Below are 17,405 nucleotides of genomic sequence, written 5' to 3'. Positions count from 1 at the left end.
TGCCTCGATTTCAAATGATTATTTTCTACTCAGTGCAGTATAAATCTGCAGTAAGATTACATTGGATGGTGTGTCCATCAAGAGTCCCTTCTCCTTTCCTCATTTCTTTTTGTCTCATTAACTATAATCTATAAAGAGATTAGAAAGCTAGCTCTGTGTTTTCAGCACACAGTAGGCATATATTAATTACACTTACTTCTTAAGCATTAGAGTCTAGCATATTTGGTACTCCAATGGAGAGCAGATACATGACTTCCTTATTTCTCACCACATACTGGCCAATTCATTCCAGCAAAGATCTCACTGGGTTATCGTCACACCGCATGTTTTAAAGTGCCAGCCCAATTCCACTCCATACTCTAAGGGAGCACAGCTTCCTGTCTTGATATTTCAAAGTACGTCTTACACTGTCAGTTCTGTTTTACGTGACTTTTTTTTTTCCTCCCTTGTTCTTTAACTGGCTGCATCTTTAAAGAAGTATAACTTTCAGTATCTTGAGTTTTATGTCAGGCTGAAAAAATAACTTTTATTCATAGTAGATGAAATCTGGCGTTACTCTAATATGCGGCAGCAAGCGACTTAAAAGCCTCTAGCATAGTCCCAGGAGATTTCTCATTTTAAAACTATCTTTCTGGTCTCCCAGGGGAGTAGTACTTTTAAAGAATATTTATCCCATTCCAAGTATGAATTGAGAACTGCTATAACTCATGTCTAGTGGGCTAAAACGGGAAATAAAAGATTCCCGGATTCCAGGCTAAGAATAGCAATGGTGTGTCGGCCAATAAAGACCCATTCTCTCGGCTGGCTCACCAGCCCCTGGCCTCTTGTCACTATTTCCCTGGGTTTTGCTCTCACTTGCCACCCTTCACTAAGAGGATCCTCTTCTGTAAGCTCCACTCTGATCTATCCGCCCTTCTTCACCAATGTTACATGCTGTGTCCTCCAGAAAAAAAAAAAAAAAAGTTCTTTCAGTAACTAAAATGGCTCCGTCTGTTGGATCCACAGTGCAGTTTGTGTTCTCCTAATTGATGTCTGTCCAGCCATGCATTGTTAACCTCTGTTCCGTCATTCCGTCCCCGGGTTTCTGATCACTGCAAGGGCATGTCCGTTTCACTGGCAAACACCGATTCCCATGAAGCACCTGAACTCTTATCTTTCTCTAGATCCCCTAGAGCTCAGAGGTCTGCTCCCCTCTTACATTTGATCCCTTCCTTCTCCCATACCTTTCCATTAGAAAAGACACGGTTTTTCTGCCGTTCTTTGGCGTCATGGCCTCTGGACTATACTATACATCCTGCAGACCCTGGGGGTAGGGGTAAGGCAACCCTCTACCTCTCTGTTGCTGCTTATGGAATACGATTCTGCACCCTTTGCAAACACTACCGGGTTGTATCGCTGCAGTGCTGTAGAGATGGTTTGTCCTGCAAAGGTGTATGCACGCCAAGCTGAGTTCCCATTATAATATTGAATGGTAGTTGAGGTTTAAGAAATGGGGCCCGGGAGAGGTTATTGGATCATTGGGTACCAATCTCTAAAGGGATTAATGCCCTCTTATGGGGAATGGGTCAGCTCTCCAGGGGTAGAATTGTTTCTTCAACCAATGAGCTTTTTCCAAGGAGAGTTTCAGTTTCCCAGCTTCTTCTCCTTAAGGGGAATGGGTCAGCTCTCCAGGGCTAGAATTGTTTCTTCAACCAATGAGCTTTTTCCAAAGCGAGTTTCAGTTTCCCAGCTTCTTCTCCTTCGTCCCTTATTTCATATAATCTCATGTTGTAGGGCAGAACCCCCGCACCGTGGGCCGAACAGATGGGCTGCCCATCAGTTGGAGGTTTTCAGTCTACAGTGCTATGAGCAAACTAAGCCCGTTTTCATTACAAAATTCCCCATGGTCATAATTTTATAATAATAACATAAAATGGTCTAAGGCTGTCAGAACTGAACTTCCTTGCTATAGATATCTGCGGACCTATTTAATGGAATATTATAACATTTGAGCACTTTGATTCTTGCTCCCCCCACCCTCCTGCATAGTATATGACTTTTAGAATAAGCTGTATTGTAAAAACTCACGGCGCGGGGCATCCCAACCCTAGCATCATCTGGAAATTGAACCCTCTTTTACCCTTTGTCCACTTATCTCTTCTCTTTATTTTTTGTCATTACTTTTTGGGTTGTTTGAAACCGGGACTCCTCTATCCATGTTGGCATCTCTAGCCTTGAGTGCCTAATTCTCCTCCTTCCAGTCACAAATTCCTAGCTTAGTTCAGGAATCAGGACCAGCCACTGTGGGAGAGCTGTCCAGCCAGCACATGCTTTGTTGGCTTGGATGTAATTTCTTTTTGTTACTGAAGGTGACTGACAGGTGTTGGAAGCAGAGAGAAGCATAACACTAAGCACAGAGGTCCCGCTAATGCGGGGTGGGAGTTGGGGGGAAGGTTCTCGCGAGAAAGCACAGGAATCCCGAAACTGAGCTTGCTTGGGATCAAAAACAAGTTTGTATCATTTAGCGTACAGCCTTTGAAGTGGTTAAGGCGCTCCCAGAAAAGTAACTATAGCAGAGGATCTACACAGAACCAGTGTCCCAACTCTTACCCTAAATAAGAAGAAAATGTGTAAAATTCTGCTGTGCAATAGCTAAACAACTGAAAGCATTTAAAAACATTTAAAACATCTCTAGATACGATGTGCCTATTAAAGAAAAATTGGAAGTGTCAATCTGAAACTTGAGCATTCTGAAAATAAGGTGAGTAGCTTGCCAAATTTTTCTGAAATATGAAGGGATTTTTTAGAAAAGACTTCTAGTAAAATACTAATATTAGGAGTCTATACTTCCATTTTCTAATTTAAACATCATTTGAAATTTGGAAAGCTACTGCAAGAAGTCGATTATTTTTATTATAAATTAATGATTTCCATATCTGCTACTAGGGATTTTATTTTGAGACTCTGTGGAGTTATTCTGAAACGATCCAAACAGAGGTGCGAAATCCTGTTGGGAGGAGGACTGTGCAGGTAAAGGCGTTTGCAGTACAAGTCGGGCAATCTGAGCACAAGCTCCCAAAACCAAATAAAGGAGGAAGGAGAGTAAACTGACTCCAGAAATGTGACTTTTGATCTGCACATGTGTGATGCAACCCCTAGCCATGGGTTCATGTAAACAAAATAATAAATAAACACACAACAAACAAACAAACAACAAAAATTAAATATATACTGGGGCAAACATTAACATTTTATGTAGAATATTGTAAGAATTTTGACTTCGTTGTTTTTGCAAACATACATGAAGTTGCTTAGGGTTGACATCATATAGAAAAAACCTGCAATGAGTCTGGATAATTAAATCCATATGTTTCCATCATGTTTGAATGTGAAATGTTTCCTTCAGGCTTATGTGTTTGAACTCTTGGTTCCCAGAGAGAGGTGTTTTTTCAAGAGGTTGTGGAACCTTAAGGAGGTAGAGACTTCTTGGAGGAAGTATGTAACTGGGGGTGGGCTTTGCGGTTTTACAGCTTGGTGCCACTTCCTGTCCCCTCAGCAGTTCTGGACTGCTGGTAGACATCATGTTTCTGTCGCCAAGACTTTTCCATTGTGACAGATTTATCCTCTCTATAACTTGATCCAAAATAACCCCTTCTTCCTTGTGTTTCCTTCATCAGGGTATTTGGTCCAGCAACAGAAATATAGCTAATGCAAGCTCTTGTTTAAGGATTTTGTGTTTTTAACATGAGTGTAAATGCCACTGATGCAAATGGTTAGGCCATAGCTTATCTGCAAAAGTCGGAGCTCTTTGCTCCCAGTGTAGTTTCACACCAGACATACTTTTTTCATACCTTCACTCTGAGCACAGATGCAAACATCCTTGCGTCTTCAGACACACCTCCAATGTAGAATTTCTTCTGAAACACTGGAGGATGATCGTTTTCATCCTGAATCTCAATGTACACTTTGGCTGTATTGCCTGGAAGACAAGATATACTGTTATTGGTGGTTATTCATTAGAATAAAAATCATTAGAGTAATGTTTACCATACTTTTAAATAAAGGGATGCAGATAACTTTAGAAGGTCATCCTGAGTGATGCCTAATTTTAGGTCAAGAGGATTCAGGTAAGAATGTTGCAGGTACAAAAGAAAAAAAAAAGAATGTTACTTTTTTATGTAATTTATTGTTTCTGGAACTAGGCATTGAATCTAGGACCCCTAAGTAGTAAGCAAGTGTTTGTTCAGTGTCACTGACCCCTAATGCCACCATTTGAGTTGCAACACCATAATAATTTAAACTTTAACTGGTTTAACTTATTTTCCCTTCTGTAGCCATAAATAAACTGCCCAAATATTCCTGAATGGTGTCACTGAACACTGGCTTACTGAAAACTAGTTGGCACTATGTTATAAGTCACATTGATTTATATGGTTTGTGTATTTGGCTAATTAAGATCCAGAAAATTAAAATTCTCACTTGCATATTTATTAACACACAAACACACACACACACACACACACACAACTGTGTCACCTAGAGATGTCAAATAAGCCACACCTATGAAGTCTCCCTAACATGGCTTCCTAAAGAAGATATGAACAAAGAAGACACCAATAGACATGCTAATATGGGAGGGGAAAATTTCACAGTGCCTCAAACAAGGAATTATAGGCATCTAAGGAGTGATTGTGATAGCAAAGTCATCTTCCGCAGGGACGATCCCCATCCCCACACTGGTTCGCCAATACCAAGTGCTCCTTCCTGAAATCATGCATAAACAAATAACGTTATGCAGACTGAGCAGGTTTCTCTCTCTCTCTCTCTCTTTCTCATTCTCTCTCTCCATAAATATGTGTACATGCATAAATGTAACAACAATTTAAAAAAGAGACCACAAATTGGCGAGACAAAAAGGTGGGTTGGGGGAGTGAGGAAAGAGAAAGAGGAAACTGTGTATTTATACTATAATTAAAAAATGAGAAATATTATAAAAAAGTCCTTATTTTTGGTAATTACTGGACAGGATGTGACAGGCTCTGCTCCAGAGGGTGCAGAACCAGCTAGGATTGGAGCCCGGAAGTAGTTATTATCACTCTCGACTTCAGAGGATTAAGAGGACTAGAGGTTACTTAGTGGGCCAGCCTCCCCTAGGCTTGTGGTACGACTGAGATTTGAACACGTGGTGGTATCCCACTGAAGAAGGCGAGCCTTTACATGTACCGGCTACTGCCTCCGCTTCCTTGGAAACAAAGCAAGTTGTGTGCATTCATTGCAGTGAGGATAAATAAAAGGATAGTGGCTGTTCTAATGCTTGAGGGTTCTAAAGCACTCAGGTGCTCTCACCTTCAGTTTTGCCCATTTCCATGCAGTTTTCACCATTTCAGACATGCTCAATGATTTTTTTTAATCCCCTTTTCTATCATTTCAACCCCACTGATGTGATTTTTTATTTTCTACAGAGACCCACTGCTTCCTGAAATTGGCTTATCTGCTGTCCAGACACTGGCAGGAAGTTCTTTTCTGTACCATATGCTTGATCTGGCAACTGTTTATTGGATAAGGAAATAAATGAATAAATATTAGAACAGAGTAATAAATCTTACCATTTTATTTTTCAAATTCTGGTTTTAGCATAGCCACCCTCTCTAGGCCTATCTAACCTGTGCTGTAATCTCTGGGCTGCATGCTATGGGCACCTGGGAATGTTCCAGCATATTCGCAGATGGCAGTATCATATAGCAATGTCAGAAGGTTAGACATCCCTGGCTGTATATGACCTGGGAGGGGCAGATAGGCAGTGCAAAGCTGGGCCACTTCCCTCCCCATTTTACCCTCATTTCCTAATTTACCCATAATATGACTTGTTTTCAATTTGGTATGAGAGATCACATGGTTAGAATTCAAGACCACTTAGTCACTTTTTAAAACGCTTTGAGTCATAATATATAAAATGTATTTTTGGTCAGATTATTTAACAGCTGCTGACAAAAGCACAAAATCATTTTAATTCTGCAGGTACCTGATGGATCCCGTGTGTGTGTGTGTGTGTGTGTGTGTGTGTGTGTGTCTGTGTGTCTGTCTGTCTGTCTGTCTGTCTGTCTGTCAAGGTAGGCTCAGCTGCTTAGCTGCTCAGCTTCCACACAGCTGCTGGATGAAAGCATGAAACAGCTAACAAACAGCAATATCTAGAACATGACAGTTGGTTGTGGATTCCTTTTCCATTCATAAACCCACTTATCCTCTAGCATATTCTAAGAATTATAATTCAGGAATGAAAATATAAGTTACATATGGAACTTTCCAAAGGCTTAAAATACTTTATTATAATTTATGTGCATATAAGTCTGTCTGTGTGTCTCTGAGTATACCAGAAGAGATATGCTCTTTAGCCACCAAGCCATCTCTCAAGACATTTTTTTTTTTTTAAATTATGGCAGTATTCCTGTTAATTCTTAAGATAGGCCTGTGGTTGGTATACGTACCTAAAATTTATACCCTAGTACACACAATGAATTAAATATAGCTTTAAAGATTCATCAACATTAACAGTTCAATTCACAGCAATAGAAAACCTGATTGGTTTTAACTTATGAGCAGAATTTAAATTGTGACCATTTAGTATTATAGTATTCATTCAATTTAAACAAACAGTTCGTCTTTGTCCTAGTTTGAGTGTCTATGATAAAATACAATGACTGAAAGTAACTTGGGGTGGGAAGGCTTTATTTGGCTTATGTTTCATATCATCATCCACCACTGAGGAAAGTCAGGACAGACACTCGAGGCAGGGCAGGAGACAGAAGCTGTGGAGAATCACCGCTTACTTGGCTTGTCCCTCATGGTTTGCTCAGCCTGCCTTGTGAAATGCCCCAGTAACATCTACCTAGGGATGGTACCATGCTCAGTAGGCTGACCTCCCGCACCAATCATTAATCAAGAAAATGGTCTATACCCTTGCTGGCAGGTAAATCTCATGGAGTATTTTCAGTTAAGAGTCAGTTCCTCTTTCCAGGTTACGTCTGTGCCAAGTTCACAAAACCCAACCAACACATATTATTCCCTGTCAACTTGGCAGGGAAACATAATAAATAAAGCCCCGTTAAACCATAACCTTTCATTTCTTGTAGCCCTCAAGATGGTTGTGTTAGTATTGATGACAGGATAAAACATTCCAACTTTTCAGAGTCTCAGTCGTTCTAAATGTAAACATTTAAAAAAGAACTCAGTGTTTTAAAAACACCCAATGTCTCTGTCTAAAATACCCAGCTCTAAAATTTTTGGTATCTCAAAAATTCTAAACAGTCTAAAATTTTGAAGGCACTTAAATGTAGGATTCTGGTTTTTTAAAAAGGTACACATTATTTTACTCCAAGAGGAAAAACTAGGGCTCAGACGATCAAATTAAAGCAAAATTGCACTTCAACAGTGTAAACAACTTGGTGTCCAATGCCAAGGCTCAGGGTCTCCTGGGCTGCAGAAGTAAGCTACATTGCCCTGCTAAGTTTCTCTTTGTTGGTCTTTTTTTTTTTTTAAATTTTTATTTATTATTATTATTATTTTTTTTGCCATCTCAAGAGTTTATGTAGACTTAAATTTAACAGAAGACATTCATTTATTTGTCCTAATCCCATTCACTTTGTTAAATTCTGATAAGTTGGGGCTTTCTGTTTGCAGCTAAGTTCACTGTGTGTCCTCTATAAATTAATAAAGACGATCATAGTTACCAACTGATGAAATACTTAGCAGCTGGCTGTGAAGGGTTCAGGAAAAAAAAAAAAAGTGTATGACTTGACTGTCAGGCCTCATCTGAGTGAGAATGGTTCGTGATTTCTGAGTTATTTGGAGAATCAGAGCTGCTTGTTCACTTTATGCTACCAAATCATGGATGTGGTTCACCAATTCAGTAATACCTACAAAGGAGAAATGCTTCAATTCAGAAGTATTTAACAGTGTGCCTTCACCTAGCCCCAAAGCTTTCCAGGCTTGCTCACAGTCCTCTGTGGCCACCACTCCAACGTCACAGACTTCTGGGGTATTTTAAATGACTGGTATTTAGTTTTATAGAAATTAGTAAATATACAAGACTCTAACATAATAGCCAAGCAATCTAAAAACAGTTACTGCTTCCATTTAAATGTGTTTAAAGTTACATTTATTTTTTTTCTTTTTTCTTTTTATTAATTTATTCTTGTTACATCTCAATGTTTATCCCATCCCTTGTATCCTCCCATTCCTCTCCCCCCCCCCATTTTCCCATTATTCCCCTCCCCTATGACTGTTCCTGAGGGGGATTACCTCCCCCTGTATATTCTCATAGGGTATCAAGTCTCTTAAAAATGAGATCATTTAGTATATTTTACAAAAGACATAAAATATACCAATATGAATTGTGATTTAATATAATTTGCCAATTAATTTCAAAATTTATGTTTCTAACATTATGTAAAATTATTTAGGATAGTTAAATATAAACTAGTTTACCCCTTTGTTCTCCCATGAATTTTAGATAGATAGGTAGCCTTCCTTTGAAATGTATAGAACATTAAACATTCTTTTTTCTAGAGACACACTTTTCAACTAATTTTATTACATTTAATTATTAGAATACTTTTATTTCCCTCACAATAAGGTTCTTACAGATGGGAAATCTAACTTGATCATCTATTAGGATAATTAAAATATCTTAATTTATTGTTAATTTCTCCATTGCTACCACCTCCCCCTCCTTTTCTCCCTCAGAACTCATTATTGATTTTTACCTTCTGACGTTAATATAACTATTTGTGACAGTTTGAGTGAGAATGTCTTATAGGCTAACATGTCCCAAATTCCTGGTCCCCAGTGGATGGTACTGTTTGGGGGTGCTTAGGCTTTGCTGGAGAAAGTAGGTCAATGAAAGTGGGTTTGAGATTCCAAAGCCACGTGCCTTTCCCAGTTTACTTTTCTTCTTGCAGTTCAAGATGGGAGCCTGTAGCATCTCTTCCTATTGCCATGTCTGTCAGCTGCCATGCTTCCCTACCATGTGGATGGACTCACATGCCTCTGAAACAGTAATCTCAAATAAACTCTTTCTTCTATAAGTTGTCTTTTTCATGGTGTTTTATCACAACAACAGAAAAGTAGCTAAGACAGAAGTTGGTACCACAGAGTGGTCTTTGAACTTTGGACTAGAAAGGCAGTTGAATACTGTTAGTGCACCTTAATGGGCCATCCTTGTAGGGACTTGAACAACAGTTCTAAGAGCAATGTGGCCCAGCTCAAGAGGTCTCAATGGAGAACAATCCTAGCAACTGGCCTAGAGATTCTTGTGATATTTTGACAAGGGATGTGGCTGCTTTCTGCCCTTGTCCCAAGAACTTGCCTGGAGGTAAATTAAAAAGTAATGGACTCATTTCTTTAAAGATTTCAACATAGCCCAATATTAACTTGCTGTGTGGTTACTAATGATCTCTCTCATGCTCTGAAACAGCAGTTAACCCTGTAGGGTTTTTAGTAGCTCACTAGGTCAGGGTGAAATCTGAATAAACACTTTGAGATTCACAGGAGGCAAGTCATTACAGAGTCTTGGCTATAAGGGTTGTACAATTTTTCAACAGGTAGCTGATGATGACATTGCCATAAGTGTCTTAGAGGTACTGCTCAGCTGAATGTCTGAAGCCTGCGGAAGTGCCCTGAAGACATTCCCTGGCATAAAACCAGACCCTTGACCATGCCAGAGAGAAGAATTTAGGAGCTGTCATAGAAGAGAGAAGTTGGTGCTTTAATGGCAGAAGAAACAGGACAGACTTTACATTTAAGTGTGGGTTATGAAGACAGGAAAGAGGGATTTTGAATGTCTTCAGTGTGTGTGTGTGTGTGTGTGTGTGTGTGTGTGTGTGTGTGTGTGTGTGTGCTTGTGTGTGTATGCATGTATTTGTGCATGTGTGCATGTGTGAGCATGTATGTACATGTGATTTGTGTGTGTGCATGTGTTCATGTGTGTGCATGTATGTGTGTGTATTTGTTTCTAAGATTTGGGAAATTGCCTTGCCCAAAAGATGAAATTAACAACCAATTTCAACGACTAAGAAAAACTTAAAGTATATACAAAAACATAAGAGGGACTGGCTTGTTTCTTTTAAAGGATTTCACTTTTGTAAATAAGATTGCATGTTCAGGTTTTGGATGAGAGAAGAGTCCTAACACAGCGAAACTCAAACATTATGGCTCTAAGTAAATATCATTCGTTTGTTATTTTGCATCCTTACTTGAGAGTCTTAGGAAAGTGAACATCTTTTTTCCGGCCAGTCTTCATAGATTTTGCCAGTTAAATTCAGTTCTGGCTTCTCAGAGAGCGGGACGCACAACCAAACTCAGAGTGAGGAGCCATGTCCCTGTCCTGACACTTTCCTTCTAGCACATCTCAAAATAATTCAGCAACCTTTGTTCTTTTCTGTCCTTAGGATCCTTTCCTTTCTTTGTTTTTATTCCCTAGACAAAACCAAAGATTCATGTACTAGAGACACAGCGGCTTATTTCCCCAGTTTGGGTCATGTGTGCATCCTATGTCTAAGGGGGGGGGGGCAGTTCGTGGTCCGCACTGAAAGAAGATTGATAGGAGAGACTCACAGGGACCATGCAGAGGATGTACAGGGAATTTTGGCCAATGGTAAAAGATCAAAGTGCTCGCCTGAGTGTAGTGTCACTGGGATGTCTTCGCTCGGATGCTTTCACATGTGGACCCACACAGCATGCACAGTGCCTTGATTTCCATACTGCCTTCATGCTGGCTATAAGGACTGTGTGGCTTTTCTCTCTGTGAACTCTAGGGCTTGATTACTTTAAAGGCAGAAGCTTGGATGCAACTCTGATTTAAGTCAAGTTCCTTTAAATTTCTTCAAACATACGCATAGCCCTTTCTCCCCTCATGGTATCATTTATTTAACGCAAATTTCAAGCACTCAGTGAGTAAAGGTAAAATAAGACGAGAGAAGTGTTGATGAAAATGGGTCAGGAAAATCACAGAAAGGCCTGATCTTCTCTAGCTCCCATGTAGCTGGGTCCAGAGTTGGTCAGGTGGCCAGGCTTAGATCACACAGGCTGCCCCTACACTACAGAGCATTTGCAAATATACTACCAGGTGGAATAAGATGAGAAAGCCTCTGGTCCTTAGCACTCAGCCTCCCTCCATCAGTTTATACAGTCTGTTGTGACTTCAGTAGTCAGGCAGCCAGAAAGATTGACTATTTCAAAGTTGATTTTAATAGTCTTTCTAATTTAGCATTGATGTTGATTTAATTAACCTTTGCATGCATTTAATTGCTTGTATCTAAAACATGCATTTTATGTATGTATTTGACTGAAAGGTTAATAGCTGAATTAAGGGAAGAAACCCATGCAACTGCTTGCCCAAGACACAGACAATCTGATGACTAGAATACATAGTACTGTACTTTAACTAGGGTCTTCTGAGAAAGTGATGACACTGACGGGTCTGTTACTGTGATATTAAGGGAATAATTAGATGAATAATATCCTAGATATGAATTAAATTCTGGATTTGTGTTCATATTAACATTTTTCCTCCTTAGAAAATTATATTATATTGCATTAAGTGAGAGGTTCTATATTAACAATTATCTTTATCTATATTCTATAATCTATTACAATTTATTTACATAACATCTATCATTCTATTTTATTTTTCTATCTTCTATATCTGAGTACCATTTATCTATTATCTGTCTATCTCTATCATCAATCTATTTGTGTATCAACTATCTATCATCTACCTACCCATTACCTAGCTAGCATATAGATTTCATATAATTTTTATAGAAAGTTACTATAATATTAGTGCCTTAAGTCATTAATTTGTAACCGTAAGCAACAAGAACATATTTTATTTTTTAACCTGTCTATCAGAAGTCTTTCTTATGCTGACTCAGCTCCGAAGCCCAATTTGGAGCCCTTAGGCAGCATTGTGCCTTTTATTAAACCTTTATTAAATATCTGCCGTGCAATAACCACAATTCTTTATCTGCCAGTATCTTATTTCTCTAGCCTCCAGAAGCTGCTGTGTGCTCCTTGCTTCCCAGGGCTTTTCCTTCTTTAAGTCTAGAATAGCTAAAGACTTGTTGGTGTTGCAAGGTCATCTTGCTTCTTTTCCTCATTTACAAAGACCTTTGTGCTTTTCGTTAATACCTTGCCAATGTCTCAAATCCAGCTTGGTTTCTTTCCTGAACCACCCCTAGGCGTCCCCTCAGGACAGAGATCAGGACAGAGATCCCTTGGGAATGGCGGCCACCATTCTGTGTACGACTGCCTTGATTTTTGTATGAAAATTCTAAGAAACATTTTTACAAAACAGAAAGGTTTTATGGTGTTCCCAAATTACAAAGCTATTAAAAGCAATGTTACAATATAAATTTTTGTATTTTTGAAGCTTTCCTTTTTGCATGAACATGACCAGGGACAGTGACTATTATTAAAAGTTGTACCAACCTTGGGAACATTGTGGGTTAAATGCTTTCTGAGTCTTATTTCCATTTAAATCAGTAATAAAACCTTAAGGATCATTAATTGTATTTATCTTATCAGTGAAGATAATGGGGCTTAAAGAAATTAAACAATATGCCTGAAAATATAAAACTAGGAAGGGCAGAAATAGCATTCAGACCCAAACGTCTGATGACATACACAATATAATTTCAGTATGACTTCAGTTAAATCATTTTAAAATCCAAGAGAATATTTAAAACTCTCCAAGCATAGTAATTTAGAAGGAACATAGAGCATTTAATGTCAATAGTTTTTAAAAAGGTATTTCTATGCATATAGGTAGCAGACATTTTATTTTATCAAACTTCTGCATCTGAAAACACAAGAAATAATATCTCATAGGGACCTTTCCAAAGCTTTCTAAGTTTTTAATAAGTGCTTTTTAGGCTGAGAACAGAATAATGGAATGAAATTCAGGGAATGAAATTTACTTCCAAGCTGCTTCCGGAAAATGGATGAACTAGTTGAAACAAACGCTGTCCTGGGGGACGGTCTCTACAAAGACAGCTCTTGACCCCACTTCAAAAACAGGAAATGATTCAGAAACAGAATGAATGAAAAATGAGGCCTCACATCCTATGTACTGAATTCTGCTGCCAACTATTCTTGCAAAAAAAAAAAAAAAATCAGATTTTTTATTAACAAAGGATGATAAATCATGATACATCGACTTGGGAACTTCTGAAGATTATTAAGTTATTGAACTGGTGTTTCAGAAAGATATCTAACAACATAAAATATTTTTGAGATAATAATAAATGAAATGAGGCAAGATTTTAAAAGGAACATTTTTAAAAGAATGCGTGTTTGTATGCGTGTAGCTATAGTAAAACTGATTAGGAGAAAATATGCCAAGCTTTAAAAGGAACAAAAATATAGAAATGTAAATTAAAATTTTCTTTTCTTTTTTTTTTTTTTTTTTTTTTTGAGACAGGGTTTCTCTGTGCAGCTATGTCTGTCCTAAACTCAATCTCTAGACCAGGGTGGTCTCTGCCTGCCTCTGCCTCTAGAGTACTGGGATTAAAGGTATGCAACCATCATGCCTGGCTCCAAATTTTTTTTTTATTATATACACTTTATAATTTTATATGACAAAAGGCACCAGTTTTCTAAGTAAAAATAAATCGGTGTTAATGAATGAAAGGCAGAGAACACACCCCCTCCCCTGCTATTATAAAACACAATGCTCTCTCAAATACACACAAATCCTGAAGTGAGCTGCACTAGGCTCATTATGTGCATTTTCTACAATATACTATATAAAGAGGAGCCACTGTATGAATATTTACTTTTTCCACATGGATAAAATCAGGATAAAAACCTACATTTTTCCCCTGTAAAAGAAAAATATAGGTTCGTGGTTTGCTGGTTTGCTTTTTTACACGAGCTATTTTCAACTTATACATAACCTACTTGTAAAGGTTTAAGCAAGAAGAAACGAATAAACAGAACAACAACCATGCAAAATCCAGTCTAATTATTTTTTAATCTGTTTATCTTCATTTAGATCATTAATCACTGGCATACAACATATTAAATAATTAAATTTCACAGAAAATTTAGAAGCAATTTAAGATGAAGTAATGTACTTGCAACTATTTAGTGTAATGGGCAGGCTAAATTTAGCCTTTGGAAAGAACATAATGAATACCTGTTAGCATTTCACAGTTCTTGCAATAGGTCATTACCTCTAAGCATTATTTTCTATCTACTTCTAAACTCCTTACTTAACAAAGTATGTCTGAAGCAACACAACTTCATAAATTACTTCAATTAGTCATCTGGTAATATTGTTTTTTGGTACAAGTCAGTAAAAATGAAAATTAGAAATTATGGTAGTAATTAAAATACTAGTAATATAACCTTTGTAATATCTCATTTCTTTATAGTGACCTCCATATTGCTCACCCTCAAGAATTATGATCTCAATCCCATCCATGATCCAGGGTACAAACTTCAACTCAAGCTAACCAGATTCTGACCCCAACAGACACTGTCATAGGCTAGGAAGTTACTGTCCCAGCTGTTTTGATGGCATAGTTGCAAAAGGAATATTAGTTTCTAATATTGTGGGCTTCTCTAGTAGTTGTCTTTCCTTGGATCTAATTCCACTTGTGCTTTGGCTGTGCAACAATTAGATGATTCTTCTGGTAAGCCCTTAGCACCAGTCTTTCAAAAATGGCGCCCAAGGCATCTAAGCTGGGACCCTTTTCAGGAATAGCTGGGGATGATCTGTGTAACATATCTCATAGACAGAGAACCTAAAGGGTCAGTGATGTCCTTTCCCAAGAGAACAGAAGACATTATAAAATGCCAGCTTTTTTTTTCCATTGAAGAACTTAATCAAATTAATTAATTACTTTTAATTAAGATTTAGCCTATAATCCCCGTTACCATCATAGATGGATACATTTATCTTGATCATTGTTTTTTAAAAGAATGTCTTCACCTTTGTTGCTAAATTATCTGGTTGCCATGTAAGATTCAACAATTTACATCTAAAGACCCAAAGAAGAGCTCCCAGGGAAGCATATGGGATCCAGCCACAGAAGTGGGGCGTGGCCACAGTGTGCTCACTGAGTGACTGCTAGCCTTCTGAGGCATGACTCAAACACCCGTGGTAACAGCTGTTTAATTCAGTGTCTCCTGTTTCGCAATAAGTTTTAGTCTATGTAAAGAATATCATGTTTTAATTCTTCAAACATCAAATGAGATAGAGATATTTTTACCCCTCCCAAAAGCTGATAATTCTGAAATTTAGAAGATCTAGTAGATATACATATAACCCAACACAAAGACGTGAGACAATTGTACAAGTACTTGGTGCATATGCCTTTTCTGCTCTGTTGAGGCAAATGCGAGTAAGAACAATTCAACTGTTAAACTTGTAAGATAACAATTTTTGCTAAAACGGGTTTTTAAAAATAACGTATCCTCCTTATTTGCTTGATTGCTATATTTAGGCTCCTTTCTGTAATGTCTTCTGCAGAAGCTGAGCCATTGGCCTGGCTGTCCTTGTATGTTTTAATAAAGCAGACGCACAGCTCTGGATGCCAAGCAGCCAAGATGAAAAACACACACTGTAAGTAAAAAAACAGCAGCAGACTTTTCCAAATTGAGAGTGACAGCATTTAGAGTAATGATTTCATTTTGAACTGCTTGTCGGTAATTATTTTTAAAGATATTACATAGGGAGCTAATTTGCTACAAGTTTCCACAAGAGATGAAAACAGGAACAAGATTGATTAATGGAGCTTATCAAAATTCCTGGGAATAAAAGAATAAATTAGATTTGGGAGAATTGACTGCCCAACTTACATTCTAAATAATGATGAAAAAAATGACAAACTAAATTTATGTTTATTGTTTTTGAGTCATAAAATTTTCAGGAACATTACTGAAGCTTCAATCACATATTGATATTCTCACGGCGATAGCGCCTTACTTCAGCATCCTACTGTCACCAATAGATGAGTCACCAAGACAAAAACTAAACAGAGAAATGCTGGTGCTAACTGATATGTTAGATCAAACAGATCTAGAAGAATATTTTACACAAACACAAAAGAATCTGTCTTCCTCTCAGCACCTCATGGAACTTTCTCCAAAATTGACCAGTTATTGGACACAAACTAAGTCTCAATAGACACAAGAAAATTGTATAATTGTGTTAAAAAAAAATGCTACCCTACACCCTATCTGACTACTAAAGATTAAAGCTGAGTATCAACACCAACAACAGAAATCTTACAAACTCATAGGTAGGAAATGAAAAACTCACTACTGAATGAAAAATGTGTCACTGAAGAAAATATCAGAGACGAAAGATCTCCATACTAAAAGAATGCTAAGATTTATATAATAAAAATGGCCACCTGCCAAAACAAACTATTGATTCAATGTAATTTCCATCAAAATTCCAGCACAATTCTTCACAGATCTTGAAAGGACAATTTTTTGCCTCATGTGGAAACACACACATTCATAAACAATAGCAACAACAACAAAAAACCAGGGTAGCCCAAACAATACAGAATAATCAAAGAACCTCTGGAGGTGTCGTGATCCCTGATCTTAAATTGTACTACAAAACTATTGTAATAGAAATATCCTGATGTTGGAACAAAAACAAACCGTTGATCAATAGAATCAAACTTAAGGCCCAGGAATGAATCTACACACTCATGGATACTGGGCTTTTGATAAAGAAGCCAGAAGCGCACATTGATTAAAAAGACAGAAATTTCAGCAAATGGTGCTGGTCCAATTGGATGGGTACAATCCAAATAGATCCATATTTACCACTCTGTACAAAACTCAACTCCAAACGGATCAAAACCCTTAACATAAAATCAGATACACTGAATCTGATAGAACGGAAAGTAGGGAAATTTCCTTGAACTTTGAGGCACAGGAAAAGACATTTTAAATACGACATCGTTAGTTCACTAAGTTCGCCAATTAATAGATGGGACCCCATGAAACTGAAAAGTTTCTTCATAGACACATTAGCAGCTTCCATAATGGGAAGTATATTTTTAAACAAGTAAACATCTTATAGAAGGTCAATATTCAGAATATATAAAGAACTGAAAAAAAAAAAAAAAAAAACCACTGGACACCAATAAGACAACTCATTTAAAAAAGGGATACAGTTCTAAGAATAATCAAAAGATGAAACTCACGTGGTTGAAAAACAAAGACGTGCTCAGTACCCTGAGTAATCAGGGAAATGCAAATCAAAACCACTTTTGAGACTTCGTCTTCCACCCACCAGAATGGCTAAGGTCAATTAACGAATGACAGCTCATGTTGGGGAGGGTGTGAACCAAGGGGATCACTCATCCATTGCTGGTGGGAGTGCAAACTTGCATAGCCACTAT

At 37.8% G+C, this 17,405-nt stretch overlaps 1 protein-coding gene across 1 annotated transcript in view; it reads right to left on the bottom strand.

Annotated features, from left to right (window-relative positions):
* Pcdh15 (protocadherin related 15) overlaps positions 1 to 17,405 on the bottom strand; it is a 428,603-nt gene that overhangs the window by 84,380 nt on the left and 326,818 nt on the right. Inside the window, exon 24 of the mRNA XM_051153212.1 lies at positions 3,831 to 3,958. Within this exon, the coding sequence (XP_051009169.1) occupies positions 3,831 to 3,958 (128 nt within the window). The remainder of the gene's footprint in view (positions 1 to 3,830; positions 3,959 to 17,405) is intronic.

The sequence above is a fragment of the Acomys russatus genome, chromosome 11 (genome assembly GCF_903995435.1).
Source record: "Acomys russatus chromosome 11, mAcoRus1.1, whole genome shotgun sequence".
NCBI classification, from domain to species: Eukaryota; Metazoa; Chordata; class Mammalia; order Rodentia; family Muridae; genus Acomys; species Acomys russatus.
The sequence above is the reverse complement of the archived record's forward strand: the minus strand, read 5'-3'. Positions and strand labels throughout refer to the sequence as shown.